Source organism: Pseudorasbora parva, chromosome 22 (assembly GCF_024679245.1).
Source record: "Pseudorasbora parva isolate DD20220531a chromosome 22, ASM2467924v1, whole genome shotgun sequence".
Classification (NCBI taxonomy): Eukaryota; Metazoa; Chordata; class Actinopteri; order Cypriniformes; family Gobionidae; genus Pseudorasbora; species Pseudorasbora parva.
This window is the reverse complement of record NC_090193.1, coordinates 29,338,008-29,355,701: the sequence shown is the minus strand read 5'-3', so window position 1 is coordinate 29,355,701 and position 17,694 is coordinate 29,338,008. Positions and strand designations below refer to the sequence as shown.

Sequence of the window (17,694 nt, the reverse complement as noted above, 5' to 3'; positions counted from 1 at the left end):
TCACGCTGCATTAAAGCTCCCTCTAATTCCGGACTCGTATTACAAGCTCATTGTTGGATCTGCTTGAGAGTGGCGCAGGGGCGCACACAGAGAGAATGAGAGAAAGGGCATGTCAGCTTAGCTCCCCTCCTTTTTCATCCCGCCACTTTGCTGCATTTAAGTAGGATATTGGCTGCATTCAGTCTCTCTTCTCCTCGAACGCTCTCTCTCTCTCTCTTTCTCCCTTCATCCCTCCGTTCCCCCTTTCCCTCCCCTCCCCCTCCTCCTCCTTCTCTTCCCCCTCCTTCACTCCTTGCCCTCTGTAGAGGTCTGGATCACATTTAAAACCACATGTTCATGTGTGCGAGCAACTGAGCCTGGAAGTCTGCAAGCAGGAAACGCTGTGACAGTGGAGTGGGACTAGAGCGCACAGCAACGGGACAGACATGCACGCCTCCCAGACGGCCTTGCACGCACTGGTGGCTGGAGAATACTGGATGTGAGCCCGTGGCGGATTTTGCAAACACACATATGGTGTGACACATCTGGGTCTGTGGAGACACTGGGCCAAATTTGGCCGGTCCAAGACGGATGACAACACCAAGGGGTCGCCCTGATCTGAAAAAATCATACAAAACAGAAGGGAAAGACTAACAAATTCCTCCTCGGCCAAGTTCAAAGTGCTGTCCTAGACCAGCACTGATTGATGTCCTTTTCTCCTCCTCCTCCTTTTTTTTTTTTTTTTTTTTTTTTTTTAAGAGGAGATCCCATTTGGCTCCAGGAAAGCTCATTGTCACAGGTCTCTCTTGGTGCGCCTGTGTGGTCCCGTGTGATAATCCTGCCGCGTGACTTGTGAGCGTGCGTGAGTGTATACGCAGACTGGCCTCCTTCGCTGCTTAATTGCTGGACGGTACCCTGGAGAGTAAGTAGCAGGATGAAGACACAGAAATGTGCTGGACTTCACATGTTGCTACTCCTGTATGTCAAACTGATGCTGGCCGTGGACGCCTACAGACCCCAGAGAGTGAGTATTTCATCCCTCAGCTTACATTTAGAACCCCAGAACAGCCAAAACTACAGGAGACTTTTTGTTCACAGTTGAATTTGAATGAATCGGAGGTTTAGTTGAATGTAGTTTTTAGTTTGTATGTAGTTATATTGTCCATATTTAGTTGTGAACCATGAACCCTTTAAAAATGAATTGTCATTTTACTGTCTTTTATACTCTTAAAGGTCTTTTTTGTGCTTTTTTTAATGCAACCATTTTTGTTTTCCCAAGTAACCTTTCAGTGAACAGTTGTTAAAATAAACATTTTTTTCTTCTAAGAACAAATACAAATTTAAATAATAGAATGGTGATGTCAAAGGCTCTTACTGGAACCATACATTTTTAAGAGTATTTACCTCCATGTGATTCGAAACCTGTATTTTTCTGAGGAACACAAAAGTAGGCTTTTGTTTGGTGACATTTTAGTATGGAAACATATTCATATTAACTATGTCCTTTGCCTTAATAAACTCATAATTTACTGCTTGTTAATAGTTAGAAAGGTAGTTTTTGCAGTGTTGAAGTTTAGGTATTGGCTAGGATGTCATCCAGAATAAGGCATTAATATGTTCTTTATAAGTAATAATAAACAGCCAATATCCTAGTAATACACATGTTAATAAGCAAATAGTTAATAATGAGAATTGAACCATAAGATAAAGTGTTAACATTGACTTTTTTTTACCAAAAGTCAATGGGTTCTAAACCAACATGGATATTTTTCAAAAACACATTTTTTGTTTTACATTTTTGAGTGAACTGTTCCTTTAAAATGTTTGTTCCAAGAGGATTTAATATCATTTTGCGCTGACTCACCGAACAGGGACCTGTTGCAAGCTCAGCAAGGTCGGATGGGGCCTCCTGCTGTGACATTGGGGTAAATTAATAGCAATTTTGATCATTTTCCTGTATGTTACCTTGGGAAATGTGCTTGAATCTGTCTAAAGTGCATGAAAATGTTCAGAATTGCAGTTTTTAGTCTAAGATGATGGATGGTTGCCCTGCAAGCACAATGGGGAACCATAAGAATTTCCAAAGACAAGTTGTTAGGGCCATTCATCTGTTTTTCTGTGTATGTGAGTATATCAATGGTTATGTAAGAAGGGTGATGAGTTCCAAGCAGTGGCGCAATACCATAATATCCTATTCGGTTTTACAGATACACTCCATAAAGAGCCAGATTAAGTATGTGTGTGTGTGTGTGTGTGTGTGTGTGTGGCATGAAGCCTGGTATCCAAGTGCAGCCTGAGGCGTCGTAGGGTCTTTTATATGTTCAAACTCTCACCCGTCTCATTTCTCCGTCCTTATTAGGGGCCTCTACCTCATTAAGTTCGTCCAGGAAAATGTGCAGTTGTAACTCATATTCTTTCTTTCTTTTAAACCCCTCCTCATTCTCTCGCTCTTTCTGTTTGTTGTTGCATTGTCTGCGTGGGTAAGTGGAAGCAGACGTCTCCACCCTAACATACTGACGGGATCATAGAAGATAATGTCAGTACACGACAGCAGGATGCGAGACACTCTGGTGATGACTACCATATCGCGTGCCAACCCTCTCCATCCCAGCCTTGGCTGTTTTACTTTCCGCCCGCTTTGTGGCTTTCCCGTCTCATAAAAGCATGATTGGGATTTAGAAATCCTCTGGCCTCTATTGCTCTTTTTTTTTTTAATTCATCCTTTTTTGTGGGACACACCCGGTGTGTAGTAAACATTCAAAACCAAACCAGTGCTGGTCTTTGACTGCTTAACTCCATATCCTCAATAACTCATGTGGTATTGATTGAGAGGTGGTAGACTTTGGGTTAGTGTTTAAATGCACTCCAAGTTAAGCAAACCTTACATGGGCATAATCTGCTCCATAAATTCTGTTCACTTTTGTAACCAATGAATTGATCAGGCTTGCCAATAAAGAACCCACTTAGCCAAAAAAAAATACTGCAACATTTTTTCTTGTAATTTTTATAATTAATAATATAAAATAATTTTTATATTATAATTAATATAATTTTCAGCTTCTGTTAAGAAAACAAATAGTCCACCACAGTGTACAAAACAATCTGCCTAGCAGCAAAACGCTCTCCACAATATTACTGTAATATTAAAACTGACATTATCTGAGGTCATTTTCACTACAATAAATGAGTCGGAAAATGGCGACAGCGATACGTTTTTATGAAGACTCAACTGAAGAGTGAATCTAAAATCCTGTGACCCCACAGATATGAAAGTAGCGGCAATTTTTACCTAGCATACTGCTATTCAACATTGACATGGAAGAAGGTAAATATATAAGGATTAATTTGATAACGCGCTGTTGAATTATTCGAAAATAATGCACACCTGAGGTGGTCAAGACACGTGTCAGGTTTCTATCAATAAAACGCTCTTGTGTGTAAGGCTAATTTCTTATGCATCTCATTCCGCCTCTGTTGCTTATTCCAAAACATCATTTTAGAGCTAGTAATGAAGGCTTGAGCCAATGATAGACTATGCAGTCATTAATGCAGTTATTAAAGAGAGAGAGAGAGAGCGATTAAGCATGTGCGTGTGAATTTCCTGAGTCTACTTTCTCAATAGTGTTTGGCAGCAGCGTCTCTAATTGCGAAATGGTAAGTTTATCTGCTTCAAGAACAGCACCGTTATTAGTGCTAGTGAGAAATGTAATGTACACTGTAAAAAAATGCAGGTCTCCAATTGAAAATTTTCAAGTGACTGATCACATCTAAATTGTTCAGTTGGTCGAATTGAATTTTTGTGAATTATCAATTCACAGAATTTTAAATCGGCCAACTGAAAAATTGATCAATTTCGGAATTTCAATTCAGTGTGATCAGTGACAAGAACATTTTCAATTGGAGACATTTTTTTTTTTTTTACAGTGTAGCTTTTAACTTTCTTAACTATTTAACTAATATTACTATATCATTAGAGCAGCGCTTCTGTTCAAGTAGGTCCATACTGTAGGCGTGTACGTTACAGAGAGAGAGAGAAAGAGAGAGAGAGAGCAGGAGAAAGACTGTGTGTGCTTTCGGTACATAATTACATAAATTTGTGGTTAAAAACATGGAAATAATTTGTCGTTTTTATCTTATTTTTTACAATGCTTATTTGCTTGGTCAGTGTCTTTGTGGGTTTTGGTTATTTTGCTGTTAGAAAGTTCGCCAACCAGTCATATTCAAGCATTCAACAGCACCACAGTATCCCACATTTGACAAACAAGAAACATCCAGAGAGAGCTGTGACAGTGTCTAGCTAATATTGACATTATATTGACCATTTTTTACTTGACGCTCTAGGTATCAATATCGACACTGGCCACTGCTTTGACCACTGGCGACTTCGTAAAGGTTATTCCGCAGCTGTCACTAGGCATTTAGTAGTTATTCAATCCATGTTTTGCAAAACAGCCACGATCTTCAGTTCATATTTGTGGCAGGCGTCCCAAACTCCAATCCCTGGGATTTGTCTTCACTGAGCCTCTAAACAGGTGGTCCATACTGAGCTAATAGAGTGTATGTTCCAGTTGTTTAGAGTGGGCCTCTGCCAGAGGGTGTTCCGTGTGTTTGGCTACACAAGTTGGTTTTAGTGAAGTTTATGGCCTGACAACAAAGCTAGACTGAACATGAAGTTCTAAAGATTAAAAACTTAACATTCAGTGCAAAGTATTTTTGTGTATAATTGGCCATTTAGCAAAGCTTTAGAACTGCTTCAGATGATGCAAGAGTTTATTCAGCCATGCTGGTTGCATAGTCATGTTAACTTTTTTATAGATTTTTTCATCAAGTTGTGATGTAAAATTGTGGATTATACTGCAGGTGCTGTATAAGGTCTGATGCAACCCTGGTATAAAAGTCATGTACTAGGAACAGCTGCATCCTCTCCGTAGTAGTGTGATAACGTTTTTTTACACAGCCAAATCCCACAAAGATTATCCACACTGCCCTCTAGTGGACCGATAACAAATTATCATTTAAAGGTGAACTTTTTTTCTTTTTATATCTACCCATTGTACAGGGATAGTTTGCACAAAATGTTCTCACAGACAGAAGTGAGTTTGTATGATGCAAGTAGAAAGAATATGTTTCTAATTTGCGTAGAATTAGGGCATTAACTTCTGCTGTGCTTTTAGCTCGTGGGCTAAGAGAGTCAGACTGGTAACCCAAAGATTGCGGGTTTGAGGAAATGACTGAGGTGCCCTTCAGCAAAGCACCTAACCCCCAAATGGGCACAGCAAAAATGGCTGCCCACTGCTCCGGGTGTGTGTTATCTCTCACGGTTCCTAATGTGTGTGCACTAACTTGGACGGGTTAAAGGTGCGCTATGTAGTATTTTTGCAGTAAAATATCCTAAAACCACTAGGCCTTATTATACATTTTGTTCAGTTGAGTTCTTACAATGCCCCAAATTTTTCCAGCTATTTGTAAAATGTGAGAAAATTGCTATTTTAACCAAGGAGCCGGGACGTCGGAGGGGGTCGCCTGTCAATTGCATTATATCTGGGTTATCCTCGGTTTCCTTTGGCAGAAACGCTTTACTCTTAGCAGTGTGAACAAGTGTCACAGCAGCCACTGTGTGAACGCACAGAGTAATGTCATAACATCATTTAAACACTTAGAGGGATACTTCACCGCTTTTTCATATTAAACTATGTTATTCCCTTAACTAAAAATGAGTTGACACATACCTCTCTCGTCTGAGTACGTGCACTTAATCGCTCTGACGCGCGGTGACGATCTGATAGCATTTAGCTTAGCCCACTAAGCCCAGTTCATTCACTATGGTACCAAACAGAGATCAAGTTAGAAGCGACCAAAAACCTCCACATTTTCCTTTTTTTAATGCAGTTACACAAATAGTTGAACGATCAAGTATGATGACATAAAATAAAACGTGGTGCTTTTCTAAGCGCATTAAAAAAAAGAACTATAATGTATGGTGGAATAGCACTTCTGAGAGTACTTCGACTCGGCGCAGTAAAAAGTCCCGGAGTCACCTTATACTCATGACCGGAAAAGCGTAAATGGTGCACACGACTATGTCCCATCGTCATAATAAAAGTTCTGTCGCTTGCGAGGTGTGTGTTTGCATAACAATCGCTCCAGCGGCCTTGCTCAGCTCCACAATACTCGGTCCTGCTCTGCTTACAGTAATGGTAATAACCATATTCAAAATGGTTGTCTAGAGTTGATAGAGTCCTATTTTCCACCGGCTGTGAGTTGAAAATGTCCCAAGATTCTGAACTCAAACTACGCCTTTGTTTTGAATAGGCGCCCTCGAGCGGATGGAAAATGACTTGAGCCTTCACTTCACGTCACTGTCATTTTTGCTTAGCATGCCTCAAACATATTCTTCAGAGAATTGCTCGCCTTTGTACTAAAATCAGCAGAACCAATGACATTATCATTCAAGATTGTATTTTTCCCATAGGACATAAACCAGGAGAAGTGGGAACAGGAACTGAGGGAAGCTGGCAGTCTTGATGAGCTTCTGATGTTGACCGAATACCCGGACTGGAAGCTGTGGAGATGCATACTCAAGCTGAAGCACTTTGATGACACCTCTCCGCCTGAGAACCGCAGGTCAACTCGCTATGCGGCTGCTTCATTCAGCCCACAGATGCTAAAAGGTTAAGACCTTCACCTTCATACAAACACAACTGAGAATATGTGGGGTTTAAGTACACCGATTTGTGATTAGCAATGTGGTGGCAAAAGTATAAATGTGCATAAATATATATTTTTTCAGATATTGATGATGAATGGCAGAAAACACAGTGTATGCCCAGAGAGACGTGTGTAGACGTGGCTAAAGAGCTGGGCACCAATACGGCAGTGTTTTTCAAGCCCCCGTGCGTCTCTGTCTTCAGGTGTGGCGGCTGCTGCAACAAAGAGGGAGTTACCTGCCGTAATACAAGCATGACTTATGTCAATAAAACTGTGAGCACTACTCATTGCATTGCGTGGGTATACATAAAGATTAATGTCCAATACAATCTGTTTGTACTTGCTTAATGGAAATTATGTGCATTGAACATATTGAAAGGGTAGTTCGCCCAAAAATTTAATTTCTGTCATTAATTTCTCACCCTCATGTCGTTCTAACCCTTTAAGACCTTCGTTCCTCTTTGGAAAATTCTGCTATTTTTGTTGAAGTTCGAGAGCTTTATTCGACTTTATAACGACTTTATTCAAGGATCTCATCTCCTCCGTGTCACTCTCCTACGTGATTCACATAAGCACCACAATGCATGAAAGTGGTGCTCAGCCAATATGAGCCGGCGTTCTGCCATTGAACTTGGAAGCGCTGCACTGTGTGAAAAGCCCAACAACGTGAAAAGTGTAAGACGATGACAGGGAAAAGAAAACATTGTTGAATAAAGTCGTTATCATAAGGTATATCATACCTTTCTGAGCCTTGATAGTGGTAGTTGTGTTGCTGTCTATTTGGGGTCAGAAAGCTCTTGGATTTCATCAAAAATATCTTAATTTGTGTTCCAAAGAGGAATGAAGGTCTGTTTGGGATGACATGAGGATTAATACATAATAAATTATACATTAATATAAATGAAATTATTAATTAATTAAATATCATTTTTGGGTGAACTTACCCTTTAAGAATTTGATTTTGAGCATACTCAATATGCATTCTTAGGACTTATTCGCACAAAACATGTTTGCATTGACAAAAACAACAACACAAGGTCTAGAGACACTAGACTTTTTTTTTTTTTTTAAGTAGAAACTTTTCATCCGTATAGCATGTTTCCTCTGAAAAACAATGGAAAAGCAGCACAGTGGAGTGCAAAAACTTGTTCTGAGTCCCTAAAAATAGTCTTAAAGCCCATTCACACAGATTGCATTTACCTTTGAAAAACACAAGAGCAGTGGAATGGAAAAAAGGCAAGGTCCCATAGATACGTTTTTTAAAGTATAAATTGTGAGATGTTGCAAAGATACAAAATTTGAGAGCAACGGTCAAACGCGTCCATCTAGCGCAAGTTTAAAACAACAAAAAGGCAGCACAGTGGAATGCAAAAACATGTGTTCTGTGTGAATGTCCCCTTAACAGTGTTAAAGGGACAGTTCACCCCAAAATAAAAATTGTCAACATTTACTTACCCTCATTTTGCCACTTTTATGGTGCTTTAGTGTCCTTTTTGAAATTGACCTTTTTTCTGTCCTTTTTAAAATTCAGTAGCTGTTGATTATAATTTAATGGAAAAGAGGGGCCATATCATTCTTATAAAATTCTCCTTTTGGGTTCCACAGAAGTAAGTTATGCAGGTTTGGAATGCTATGAGGGTGAAAAAACAGACGTAGTTTATTTTGTCTTTACTATCCCTTTAATATATGTGATTATGTGCGCATACTGTTCCATTTGACTGTTTGTTAAAGACGTCCTCTTTCTCACAGATTTTGAGTGTGAGTCTGGCGCCGTATAAATCTGGACCGGAACCTGTGCTGGTGAAAATAGCCAATCACACCGAGTGTAAGTGCCAGGAACACGCGCTGATCCGAAGACATGCTCGTGAGAAGCACAGGAACAATGGGTCAGTACCAGAATCATATGTTACAGAATTGATTAAAATAGGGTGCAACCTTGACATGCAATATTAGGTAAATTGCGTAACATTAAATAATAGCGAATGTTTCTCTAGTTTACAGTTGTTTTGGAAAAGGCTAGATTGATTAAAAACAGGTTGATTTGGATGAAGTGATCAATGAGGCAAGCAGCAGTCCTCTGCCAGGGGCGTCGGACTGGAGGGTAAAGGGTACCAAGGCCTGAGGCAGGGAGGGCCCTTAGAAGTCTGTTTTCTATATACATGCACTAACATTTGTATAGCAATTATATACAAATGGCTTTTTGTTTACATTTGAAGTGTTTTTATGATAAAAATGCAATACCCCACCCATTGGTATCACTATGGTATTTGGTACGGGTTCCCAGCAAGATGGCTTGTACCCAGGGCCTAAAATGTGCTGCTACGCCGCTGTCCTCTGCACTTACATTAAGTGCATTATACCGTTTTTTTTACTGCAATTGGCTGGGTACTTCTTGTGGTGTATCATCAAACTCTGAAATTTTAGACTCAACTCGTTATTCAAGTGCTGCACGGTGTTATTCACTGTTGATACAACAGTTTGCTCTTAGAGAAATTACAGATTGCACCTTGCTGAGTGGCAGCCATATATGTAGGAGTGCTTTCTATCGTAATAATATGTATTTGTGTGTGAATGCAGTTGCTCTCCTACCCGTAAGCCAGAAGACAAGAGGCTATGCAACAAAGGTTTAATATGGGACTGGATGGCGGAGCGATGTGTGACATACCCCTCCAGCAAACAAGGTCAGTGAGTAATTGATTTCAAGTCCCATTTATTTTCTGTTCTGGTATAAAACACAAATGACTCTATTTACTCACTATATTACAGGAACTTTAATTTATATAGACCCAACTAGGCGCACGCAACAAGATGATTTATATATTTGTACACATTATTTTTTATTTTTTTACCAGAACCGCCATCTACTGTCAGTGAGGAGGACTGTGAGATTGATGTAGAGCGATGTGAATGTATTCCAAAAGTATGGACACACAGATTACACCATACGTGACACAATTCAACAAATCTTCTAAAGGTAGAGCGACTTTCAAAAATATATTTATCTCACTATTGGATATTAAAACTAATTTGTTTAGATGAAAATTACATTGCTTAATTTACAGTTTGAGTGTTTTTGTGTCACTGGACGTGGTTTTTTTAAACATTTATTTTATTTCCGTCACTGTTTAAAGGTAGGGTAGGCAATTTTTGAGAGGCTAGTAATAGCGAGTTAGCTTTGAAATCATGCCGGCTTGTTCACACCGTTATCTTGCACATTTATTGCCAACGTTTAACTCCTTGTGACTAAAATAATGGCGCCAATGCACAAAAAGGCAGGTATAAATGCGTCTTTAGAAAAAAAAGCACCTTGGGTTTGTTTTTTTGGTTTGACGCACCGCATGAAAAACTGTCCGATCAATGAGATAAGCGCACAAAATAATCGTCCCGGTCGGTGTGCACGAGGCTTAAGCAGAGGCGGACAGAAGTGGAGAATTTTTACTTTCCAAGTAATTGTATTTTTCAAGTATATGTACTTTATCTTAGCCTAGAAATCTAAACGCACCCTAGCGGCAGCAAATTTAATCTGCCCGCAAGTGTCGTCTAGCAACTCTCAATACCGTTCTGAACTGTTTTCCCCTAACTCTTGCTGGGCCAATCACATCGTGTATAGAGTCGGTGGGCGGGGCCATAATGACGACGGCCGAGTTGCGTTAGAGTGCTTCTAGTAAACACAGAAACTGGCGAACGGCGGTCTTTCGAATCAGCTCTGACCGCGACTCTGGAAGACTTGGAGTTAAGTTTTTCTCTGAGAAAAGAACAAAGAACGGCACTGAAGTCATTCTTAAAAAGGGAAGATGTGTTCGGAGTTTAGCCGACCGGATACGGCGAATGTTTAATCTATCAACAAGCTCTGTTTCACCTTCGTTGCTCTGGTTGGTGTAGGGCTATCCTATCGCGTGCAGAGGGAGTTTGAAAGACAACCGTTTATCCCGCCCCTCGGATTGAGCCCTGTCTATGGTGAGTTTCCAGACCAAACATCTTGATGTGGGTCTGGCTTGCAAGGCTAACTTTATCTGTGTTCTTCTTTGGAAAACTTTTACTTCATAACATTCAAAAATATAATAGTGCAATTTTTACTGCACTGCGTTTCATATTGAATATCATTTAATACTTAATTACATGAAAAATGTGGTGCTACATTCTTTTCATTGAGTACAAGTAAGAAAGTATTATATGTTTAATCTAATTAAGAGTTAAAGGTAAAAAAAACAGCAACTTTTATTTATGAAATTTTGTGCAGTAAAAAGTATGACATTATATATTATGCTTTGGAATGTAGTAAAGTAAAAGTTTTCAAAAGAAAGACACTGATAAAGTATATACTTTAAAGTAAAAACACTCCACTACTGTCTGCCTCTGGGCTTAAGATCCCACCCTCCCTTCAGAGCGTCTCCAAATCCACGCCTCCTTCAAAACACATGAACAAATGCGTCATGAGAGACAGTGGTAAACTACCTGTCTCAAAGCACTTAACATTAATAAATATAATGAACATAATTATATCAAATATAATGTAATTATATCAGATATTACATAATTATATCAAATATAATAACACAAATATAATGAACATAAACACTGACCTGTACCTGTGACTGCTGCAGATTCATTTCGCCAGTTGATGGTGTTGCCATTGAAACGCATACATTTGATTCACAAACCGCTCAGAGTATAATATCAAGCTTGTTGTTTTGGTTCAGGAGGAAAGGTGAAAGGTTTAATTTGGTTGAACGTCTGTCTTAACTTTGCAAAGCAGGAAACGTGCTGATGGCATAAAGCCTGATCCTGATTGGCCTGGTATTTCAGCACACTCCTTCGGTCTTGTATTGCACTCACTGAAATCTGAGCTGCATTTGTGTCTCTCGTATCACACTTAGTACTCACGCCCTTTTGATTCAGACAAACACAACTGCCCTATCTTGCTTCTCATTTATCAATAGTAGTTAAAATAATCTCAGAGGACTTCAGCGTTCACATTTTAATATTGTTGCAGTCTTTGTTTTGTTGTTTGAGTGAATTTCTGTGCAAATTAAGGTTTCGAAATTCACTCGAAATTATCCCTTAACAAAAAGTTTTAGTCTGATAGGCATAGCATGTTATTCAGATTCATGTCAAATATTACCCAGCTAAAAAAAAAAAAAAAAAAGGTTCTAAAAAAATCTGGGTTATTTAACATTTTCTTGGTATTCTAACATTTTGGTACTGCTCTATTTTCTCTGTTTTCATCTTCTTCTTTTTTAAATCATTTTGCAAACAGTTACTTTTAAATGTTCTCAGAATATCCTGGAACAAGTACTAACATTTAGAAAACATTAGTAAAACATTCAATTGAAATGTTACAGACAAATAAAGTTAACCTTTTTGTGCTAGAGTTTTGAGAGCATTATTAAAGACCGGCTTACTTTGAAGAAACATGATAGGTTAAAAATGTTTTTTGTTTACAGCATTAAAGGGTTAGTTCACCCAAAAATGAAAATTCACCCTTAATTACCCACCTTCATGTCGTTCGACAGCCGTAAGACCTCCGTTCGTCTTTGGAACACAAATTAGGATATTTTTGTTGAAATATCAGGCTCAGAAAGGCCTCCATTGGCCGCAATGACATTTCTTCTCTTAAGACCCATAAAAGGTACTAAAGACGTTGTTACAACGTTCATCGATGACAGTGATTCTACAATAATTTTATGAAGCGATGAGAATAGTTTTATGTGCCAAAAAATCCTGAAATGACTTGTATAGTGATGGGCGATTTCAAAACCCAGTTTCGTAAAGCTTCGAACCGTTATGAATCAGTGTATTGAATCGTTTCGAATCGCCAAAGTTTGACACGCAATCTGAAACATGAATCGATATGGTGATTCGTTAAACTCCGAAGCTTCAGAAAGTGGTGTTTTGAAATTGGCCATCACTATATAAGGCGTTATTTTTGCGCACCAAAACTATTCTCGTTGCTTCATAAAATTATTGTAGAACCACTGTAATGAGATGGGACTTTTAACAACGACTTTAGTGCCTTTTATGGGTCTTGAGAGAGGAAATGTCATTGCTGCCAATGGAGGCCTTTCTGAGCCATCGGATTTCAACAAAAATATCTTCATTTGTGCTCCGAAGATAAACGGAGGTCTTACGGGTGTCGAACAACATGAGGGTGAGTAATTAATGACAGAATTTTCAATATTGGGTGAACTAACCCTTTAAGAGACCCTTGTCTGAACGTTAGCCTAAGTCCCAAGGACATTCCCTGTTAGAGTATGAAGGCAAGTTCATACTCATCAATAACTCAATTTCATACATTCTTTTACAGCTGCAAGAGAGAAAACAACGCTGAACATGACGCCCTGACGATCTGCAAGTGCCGAATGCAGAGACTTCAAAATAGCATTTAATTTATTTATCTCTCTATTTATATCAAATAAAAATACTTTTATTAACATTTATTCACACATCTCATCAGTATCATGGCAGCAATAGCATTCTAAATATAACAACAATGCTGCTTTTCCTGTCTGAACAAAATGGAAAATGATATCGGAGTTAAATGTCTCTTTTGCACTGAAGTCAGTATGTCACCCTAAAGAATATCTGTGGAATTTCTTAGATATTTAAGTATAACTTATATATTTTTTAATAATACCCCCCCCCTCCTCCTCCCCCCTCCCCCCTCCTCCCAATCATGTTCCCATTACACAAGAGGACTATATGTGGGATGGTGTACATACAGAAGTACTTTTAAGCTGTGTTCATCACTGAGCATGCTGCCAACAATAAGAAAATATGTACTGAAGATAAAAAGCTGTTCAAATAAAAAATGGCAAATTTAATAAATAGACCTATGAACTGTGATGTTTTCAAGGTGCGTTTTAATGCTGTGTATGAAAGCATAAAAGAGGGGCCTGGCATGTTTCAAGGACATACCATTTATGTAAAAGCCCATCAAATCTTACCAGAGCAAAATGCTCATTTTATTCTCTTTCTAACATGTTGGTTTATCGTTTTTGGTCATGGTTCTTTTCAGAGTGGTGTAGCATATCTCCTGACTATGACGCAAAACCTTCATGCATTAAATTTAAAGGTCATTAATATTTTTTAAACTAATAAAATAAAGTTTCCTTCTTCATAATAGATGTAGAGTGTGTCCTCACTTGGTATACTGTATTTGGTTCAATTAAAACTAAAATGTGGTTCATTTAATTGAAATATGAACGCAACACAATGTAAACAAACCAAAAACGGGACATGATGTTGCAAGATGCGACCCTAAAAAGGACTCAAGCATACCGTTTTTTTTCTTGTAATAGTCGGGATGTTGCCCATCACAGATTGGCACCAGAACTGCCTCTCCTCACTGCAGATTATTTGTGTGTGAACTGAGGGATTCATGCCTTTATTTGGACTCCTTCACACATTTTATAAGCTCATCGCAAATTCTCAGCAGGTCAAAATTCCAACATATGTAAGCTACGCGCAACGAGCGCATTTAGCTCGGCACACAGCATTGTTCCATTGTGAAATATACGTGATAACAGATGACCAACCAGGTTGTGAACATTATCCCTATGCCTTTAGGATCGGTATCTTTTAGATTCAGGGTTAAAAAGGCCAATGTGGCCAATTCTTTATTTCGAGCGAACCAAAATGCGCATTTATGTATGCGTGAGAACAGACAAAATGTACAAAAGTAACAAGACGCATTACTTTTAACCTTCAATAAAAAGAGTTGCACTTTAGGTAATATAACCGCAATATTAAGAATCTTTCGTATATGACATACATAACTTTAGGGGTTAGGAAACATTCAAAGTGGTCCAGTAATATTCTACAAGAAAAAGTGTGTTATATACACTATGTTGTTGAATGCATCAAACCTTTGAAAAAAAAGAAAGAAAGAGAGAGAGCATCAGCAAGATGAGGAAAAACCAAAGCAAAAGTAACACACTGCATTACATAAAAAAGTACCTTTGTAATGTAATTGTTTACTTTTTTAGGTGGTAACAATTATTGTAAACACTACTTTAAAAGTAGCTTGCCCTATAACTCATAGAAGGACATATTCTCACAATGTAAAACTTAACTGCTATTAAAAGTGAATGTGTGTTTACTGGACTGTACACTATCTTTCTTACTGTACAATAAAGGTGTGCTTCCAGAGAGACTTCCTGTATACTCTAGGTATTTTGGGGGGGAAATCAGATACAATTTCCTGTAGATTTCTGTTCTAGATCTGCTTCTGTTATACACACTTTCCTTGGTAATCTTTCTTTATGATGTCAGTAATCTGAGCTGTTTCTAGCCATTCTGACCCCCACAGTAAAACTTTTAAAAGCAACATACTGGCATTAATTAACAAATATATACATACTCGCATTACAAATTACATTTGTATATATTTAATAATATGATTATATTTAATAAGGATTAAAAATAATACCATACCGTATAACATTATGTAGTCAGATGCCTGTATTGCCCTATAGGCCTATATATATATATATATATATATATATATATATATATATATATATATATATATATATATATATATGATTCAGTGTGGTTTTTGTTACTCACTGATGCTTGAACTTCCCCTGTAAATAACTCTATGCCCTCTGTGTGTACGACACTGCTTGCATTAAGCACTATTAGAACTGAATGGATCAATTTAGCATTCAACACCATCTGTAAAGATGCGTTAAATTCGACAAAGTGATTTAATAAAGGATGTATTAATGTTGGGAATTGGCACATTTTATTATGCCATTAAAGCTTTATATGGGACAATTATAAAACACACTGATTCTTTTAACAATGCATTGGCGCAAAAACCCTTTGGAGGAGCAAGAGAAGAAAGCTTTATAAAGTCAAAATCTAACACACTCACTTCAGCATTTCATTGCCTCTAACATACACAAATGCAGTGCCCATTTCACAGCGTGATTACTCGACTGCCACAAATACGACCCTAACAAAATACAGATTTGTGCACTTTTTACTGTGCCTGTTTTTTTGTTTGTTTGTTTTTTAATTGGCCTTTAGTTTGAATTTAGCTTTATAGTACGGTTATTGGCTCTGTCAGTAATGCCGACTATAAGAGACTAATTTTCTCGAACAATAAATCTATAGTGTTCATGCTGGTTTTGCTTGATGTATTCTTCCTCCGGTAAGATTTCCATGGAAACACTTCCATTTACTTACAGTAGTACCATAATTGCCCTGATATTAATGGCAGGTCTTAGCAGCTTGGGGGCTAAATGAATAAATCATTATTAGCACAAAACGTTGTAAGAGCACCATGACTCATTGTCTGATGTGCTACCCTGTTTGATGATAACTATCTACCAGTATAACAAACAGATGTCAAGGCTGACTCCAAGGAAACTAAAATGACATGTAGTTGGCTCACACATAAAGGACAGTGGCGCGACAGTAGCAGTCACCTAGTTTTCCAGTAATTATCCAATTTTTTCCAATGAGTAGGGATTTAGCCACAAAAATGCTATTTTTAGCCATGTTGTATTGCAACAGCAGTGTCACATGTCGGAACTGTTGTGTTTTTATTTCTGCCCTCTGTGACCTAGCTTTCTCTGTTGTTCATTAGTTCATTAGATTCAGCCGGTGTTCATTAATTATTTCATTTGTCTCTGTTCATTCAAGGCCTCTGTTTTCACCCAGTCTGTCTGTTCTCGTAAATGTAAGCATTAGAGCTAGTGTTTGCTTGCCCTTCACCTGAATCTCCTGTGTTTATGATTAAAAGCTTTATCAGCATGCGGTTCTTGTCAGGAACCAAACTGTTACAGAAGAACAGACCCTACATAGTGAGTAAGATATGGACTTACCAGCAGTGCAGCTTCTCTGCCTTGAACAGGCGACACTTTCCCTAGAGGCACACAACGCGTGTTCATCGATCTGCCGTGCCTCACCAACTTCCCGACCGTTCACTGAGTGTTTTCTTCCAAACACGCCTCAACGTGGAGACAAAGGCACTCCTGCCCGGTGTGGGTCCTCGAGGGGATTTTGCTGAGATTGGGTGCTGGTGAGCTGAGATTCCCCTCTCACCATCAGCCTTGCTGGGGATAAACTCACCAGTCCCACTCCAACTTCACCAGAGACCAGCCATGCACCACCATTGAGCGACCCTATGGGGGATTTGATCACTGCAGAGTGTGGAGACCTGCGATTGGACGAGCCCGAACCGAGGAAGAGGTCAGAAAAGAACCATCGCCCCGGAGCCCATCCCACAACTTGACTCTGTCCAGGTGTGTGAGCTGACAACACCAATGTCGCAGAGTGCTCATTGAGCTTGAGGGCTGGGAGGAGTGCCCATCCCACAACCCCACCGTGGTGGATAAGATTGTGTTGTGTTGGTAATTACAAAGAACTGAAGGACATTTTTGAGGTGGATCTTATTGACTTTTTTTGGAGAAGTTACAACCAGTCCCCCTGTATCTCCAGTATTCTCTGAATCTCCAGTGCCTCCTGTTGCTCCTGTGTTTCCTGTCTCTCCTGCATCTCCAGAATACATGTCAAGCCTCCCTTTCCCACCTCCGTCAGCCAATTCCTCAAGAAGGGTCCAGCTGCAGCTTGGGCGTTCCCGCCATGAAACAAGAATGCCTATTGAGCGTTCCTGGTAGAGTCTCATCGACCAATCGCGATGAGTTTCTCAAGGCACACTGCATTTTTACATTTTCAAAAAATATATAATTATGTACTTCCAAGCGGAATCACACGGCGTAGACAAACACGCGGATAGCTCAAAATGCGTACAAATAACGCGCCACTTGGCTTTTGAAAGTGGTATGTATGTTTAGCTAGAAGAAGAAGAAGTCCAGTCTGCGCAAACAGTAACCCCCACCAGCATGATAACGCCCTTTTGTGGCCGCAGTTGGATGATATTGAATTCCTCAGCTCCACCTCTGCTGCTGTCCTTCAGCCCCTCTGCATCTCACATTGGGAGGAATAACCTCCATAGTGTCATCAGGCCACCAGCTCCACTCAGCACAGAGGATCTTT

General features: G+C 39.1%; 1 protein-coding gene across 2 annotated transcripts; it reads left to right on the top strand.

Annotated features, from left to right (window-relative positions):
- Window positions 1–256: 256 nt before the first annotated feature.
- On the top strand, window positions 257–13,549 carry vegfd (vascular endothelial growth factor D). 2 transcript variants are annotated; one of them, XM_067431276.1, is made up of 7 exons: window positions 257–1,003; window positions 6,452–6,650; window positions 6,770–6,960; window positions 8,437–8,573; window positions 9,265–9,368; window positions 9,540–9,661; window positions 12,992–13,534. In XM_067431276.1, the coding sequence occupies exons 1-6, from the start codon at window positions 914–916 to the stop codon at window positions 9,635–9,637; spliced, it is 819 nt and encodes a 272-aa protein (XP_067287377.1). In that variant the 5' UTR covers window positions 257–913; the 3' UTR covers window positions 9,638–9,661; window positions 12,992–13,534. The 2 variants fall into 2 exon arrangements, with proteins under 2 accessions (XP_067287377.1, XP_067287378.1); XM_067431277.1 differs by lacking the exon at window positions 9,540–9,661 and having other exon boundaries at window positions 12,992–13,549.
- The last annotated feature ends 4,145 nt before the right edge of the window (window positions 13,550–17,694 follow it).